We start from the raw sequence: 4,443 nt of genomic DNA, 5'->3' as shown, positions 1-4,443 counted from the left end.
ATGACTGTGACTGACTGGCAACTAATTTAATAATTAACAACTAATCTACCAATCTCGTGTGAACACTTTATAGATGAAACAAATCCCATAATCCAAAAACTAACAAACAGATAAATCAATAAAGAGTCCAGTCATACTTGCAGCCCTGGAGCCAAAGCTTAGGAAGCCACTTCTTGGAAACATCTACTATTTGCCAAAGAGATGAACATGTCATCAAGCATTCAAATATGGTGTGATAACTTGCACAGTAGGTCTCTTCAGCCTGAGGCCATTTCTCTGCATTTGATGGGGACATGAAAATAAGAGCGATAACACATAGTTTGCATCTCTCCACAGGGAGAGAGCGAGCCCAGTAAGTCCATGAAGGCCTTCTGCGCTCAAACACGCATCTGACCGTGCTAGTGTTCGAACAGGAGGCGCGACGGCAGGCTCTCACACCCTGCCGTGCACCTGTCAGAGGCGTTCCCATCATACCACGCAGCATCAACGCACGCTCCCAGGATTCCTACCGCCACCGTTCCCCCTGCAGGCTCAGGTGTTCCCCGCATGGAGCTCAGTCTACCAGAAACAACAGACACCTGCCAGAGACAACTTCAGCAGCCAATCAAGAGGCTCCGATGTGAAGGTGCATCAAGATTACCTTTCAGAGATCTTTAAAGTACTTCACAGTTCAAGTGATAATGCTGAATATTTCTCTTTTGGTAAATTTGGTGACACCTTTGGTGACTAATCAAGTCTGTTTTCATAACAGATCCATGAGCTCCCTTGGTAACAAATCCCAGATCAATTACAGGGGTTAGCTCATTTATTCAATTTAATAAGAGAAAAAGATCTGTACGGCTGTAAACCACAAACATTCTTTAACCGAGAGTACATTAAAGGTATCATTATATGACACAATCAAGCAGTGGCATTTTCTTGAAAAGGAAGAAACAGTGGCTCATTTTCCGTCTCAGGTTTACACTTCTACTTATCAGCCAAAGGGAGCTTACTCAATAGCCATAAGCTTGTTAAAAAATAATAACACATTTAGTTTCATTCAGCTAAACAAAATCAGCACTGTGCTACACAGCAGGGAGAGCTTGATTTATTGCCAATGATCCGATACATTAAAGATAAATATGAAGCAACTACCATGGGGCTGCAGCAGCTCAGTCCATAGGTACAGGGCAGTCCATCAATCCACCATCTCTGCTGTCTATAAGGCCTGTGTGTGTGTGTGTGGTTGTGGTTTGGGTTGGGGTGTGTGTTGTGTTGTGTAGGTTGGTGTGTGTGTGTGTGTGTGTGTGTGTGTGAGATTGTATTTCGGGTCTATGTGTATGTAAACAATTGGGGAAATAATTAAGTAAATCTTGTTTTTCAATGCAATACAATACCATTTAGTCCTATTGCGATGGAGTGCGATTCAACATGATTTGATTCAAGACACAATGTGCAATACAATACAGCAAACCCAAACTGTCCCTCTGAACATCTCCACCCAGACCAGCAAATGTCTTGGGGGAAACCCTGTCACAACACTGTCTGCCATCAGTGATGTGGTCGCTTTAGAGAGAAAAAGCCGAGTCAACATGAAGAACCTAGAAGGGGAATAATGAAAAACCAGCAACTGGAGGAGTGCTTGACCATTCAGATGGATCTTTTGGTTGGCTGGAAGACATTGCTCTTATTTTTGTGATACTTTGCTGATTTACACACACACACAGTACAAACATAAAGTTCAGGGGCGACCTCTGAAATTGATTCTGGGGAATAAAGGAGAGCACAAACGGATGCAGAAGTGTCAGGTGGAGGAACAGCGGGTACGGACCCGGCATAAATCCTTCCAGGAATTTCCTGAACCTCACAGATGGATGATCATGACGGAGCAGGTGAGGCATGTAGGACAACAAACACACACGCCGCAGTCATACAACCACTCAGCTTTTTTATCAGAGCGCACAACGTCGCACCACTCTAGCACTCACACCGGAACCTGTTGCTATGACAACTGTGGGTTTCTGCAGTGGGAGAAAAATCAACAGGGACTGAGTCACTTCCTGTCTCACACAATTCTTCCTCTTTTGAATCTGCCAGCCCACAGTGGGGTTGACTTCAGAGTCACTAAAAGCAATCAGACAAGGCTGTTAACAAGCTCAGGCAACCTCTGTGTGTGGGTGTGTGTGGGTGTCTGTGTTGTTCGGGAGCTGAGTAAAAGAAAGATGTTACCTACTTCTTCATAAATTTCAAGCGACAAAAGATAGCAGAAGTTCGATGTTTGGCTTTGTGCTTATCTCAAAAACCTTTCAGGAAATAACTTTTAGCTTCACATCGACGTATTACTGCACTTTATCCAGAAGATCTCATCTGTCCAAGAGTGGAGCTGCACGGGCATCATTCGAAATGTTTAGTCAGTATTACCAATATGAGTATTTATTTTACAAAACCCTTCATTTCATTTAGAAAGAAGCCAAAGTCCTCAAACGTTAATATTTCAGGGGAACTATCGAAACAAAGCACAACTAAACAAGATGAGTCTGACCCGACATTCAATGCCACCTTACAATTTTTGATTCTTGTGATCGATGGTGTTACAGTCGGTACCAAACAAGCACTGATGTTTGACAACCAGCCCAAACCAAGAGGTCATAGAGGAGCATATAATGTATATTAAACAATATGATCCATCAACTGTAGCTGAAACATGAATGCAGATTACATAATCACACTGATGTCCACTGCACTGAACTAGATAGCTGGACTAAAACCCCAAATGATCAGGCGATTAACTGAACTCCCAGCTTCTCAGTTCTTGAGGATCTCCTTCTTTTCATGCGTTTCGAAGAGTTACAATTTTTATTTTTGGACTGTTGGTCGCATAAAATAAGCTATTTGTAGATTTCTCTTTGACTTCTAGAAGTCATATTTTCACTATTTTCTAAGGTTTTAGAAGAACTAATGGAGAAAATAATTGGCAAGAAATGTTATTTGCAGCCCTAATAATAGTTCCATATTACTTTCTACACTTTAGAATTCTTCTGGAAGGACGATAACCACCCAACAAACGCTGAGCTCCACAGTGAGAAAGAATCAGAGCTGGTGTCATCACAGGCTCTTGCCCTCTCTTTCAGCGGCTCGCAGAGGTTCAGCCACTTTACGCTTGAGCAGTCCTCCAGCTCTTACCTTTTGGCTTCCTCCAGGTGACACAGGTACTCGTAGGCCATGTTTTGCTGCCGCCGCTCATCCATCTCCTCTGCTGTGAGCCGCTCCACGCCATCCAGGACGGCTGGAGCCCAAAACAGAATGACAAGAATTAATGTAATGACTCAAAAGCAATATCACAAGATAACTCTGTTGCTGAATTTACTCTAAATGAACGTATTATTCTTTACATTTTGGTCATTTTATGAACAAATAGCTGTGTATTAACTTTTTCCTGGTTGCATAACCTGGGGAAAGTTTCCATCCAGCTCCCTGGCTTCTCCAAAAGTTCCATACTGAGGTGTTTTACAAAAGGAAACCGCCTCATTTATTAGTCATCTGTGTAGCCAGTTAACAAATGAGCTCAATGTGGCCGGGTGATGTCGCACTGTATGATGTGAGCATGCCTTTGTCTGTAAATGGCATGCTTATTCATACACTGAAAACAAAAAACAATGCAGGGGAGTTTATGGGCCGATTCCCATGAGACCACAGAGTGCAGCCCTGATTCCGCCTGCAGAACAACGTTCCCCAAAGAAGTTTTCTCCCAAATTATGGAGAGGGGGATGGGGGACGGGAGGGTGCGCAATACAAAGAGGCCCCATTTTAGCCTCCTGTCACAGCTGAGCCTGTATGGGATCACAGGCATCATCAACAGGTAAATCCTGATCTCAACAGAAACTGAGCCTGCATCCCATGAAAACCTGAGAAATGTCCTCTTAAGCACTGGTTTCTGACTTTGTTGTCTATGCATTCAAATGAGACTCTGGCATATGTCAGCTAAGCAAACTACTTCTTGTTTTCCATATTTGATAGATAAAAGGACTGTAAAGTTTTATTGTTTAGTCCACATGAAAGATGGAGAACTTAATCAAACATTTTCTTCAAACTTTGCCCCCAAATGAGTCAGAGATTCACTTTAAAACGTCCATGGGCGGTGGTTGTAATTTCATGTGTGTGAAGAACTCAAACGCAAAACCTGAGGTGAGTTTCAACACTGTGTCCTGTTTTAAACACAAGTGGCATTAATACATGCATGTAATAACTCGGGCTGTATTATGCAATGTGGAAAAAGTTGGTGTAAAGTGTAAAAGCAGGCCTCCTTCGCTCTCCACTCTGCGAGGCATTATTATAAAAACGCGGAAGTGATAATTAGGCAGTAACCATGCTGTCAGAATTAACCCGAGCTGACTGGGAGCGGGTTTTCACAGATAAATGAGACTTTTCTGGAGTTTGCATGAGCAGAAGCGGAGCTGGGATCCG

At 42.9% G+C, this 4,443-nt stretch overlaps 1 protein-coding gene across 1 annotated transcript in view; it reads right to left on the bottom strand.

The window, feature by feature from the left end:
- iqgap1 (IQ motif containing GTPase activating protein 1) overlaps positions 1-4,443 on the bottom strand; it is a 45,156-nt gene that overhangs the window by 37,410 nt on the left and 3,303 nt on the right. The window contains exon 2 of the mRNA XM_035682466.1: positions 3,163-3,265. Within this exon, the coding sequence (XP_035538359.1) occupies positions 3,163-3,265 (103 nt within the window). The remainder of the gene's footprint in view (positions 1-3,162; positions 3,266-4,443) is intronic.

This window comes from Morone saxatilis, unplaced genomic scaffold (genome assembly GCF_004916995.1).
Source record: "Morone saxatilis isolate NCDOM2014 unplaced genomic scaffold, NCSU_SB_2.0 Contig11, whole genome shotgun sequence".
Taxonomy (NCBI): domain Eukaryota; kingdom Metazoa; phylum Chordata; class Actinopteri; family Moronidae; genus Morone; species Morone saxatilis.
The sequence above is the reverse complement of the archived record's forward strand: the minus strand, read 5'-3'. Positions and strand labels throughout refer to the sequence as shown.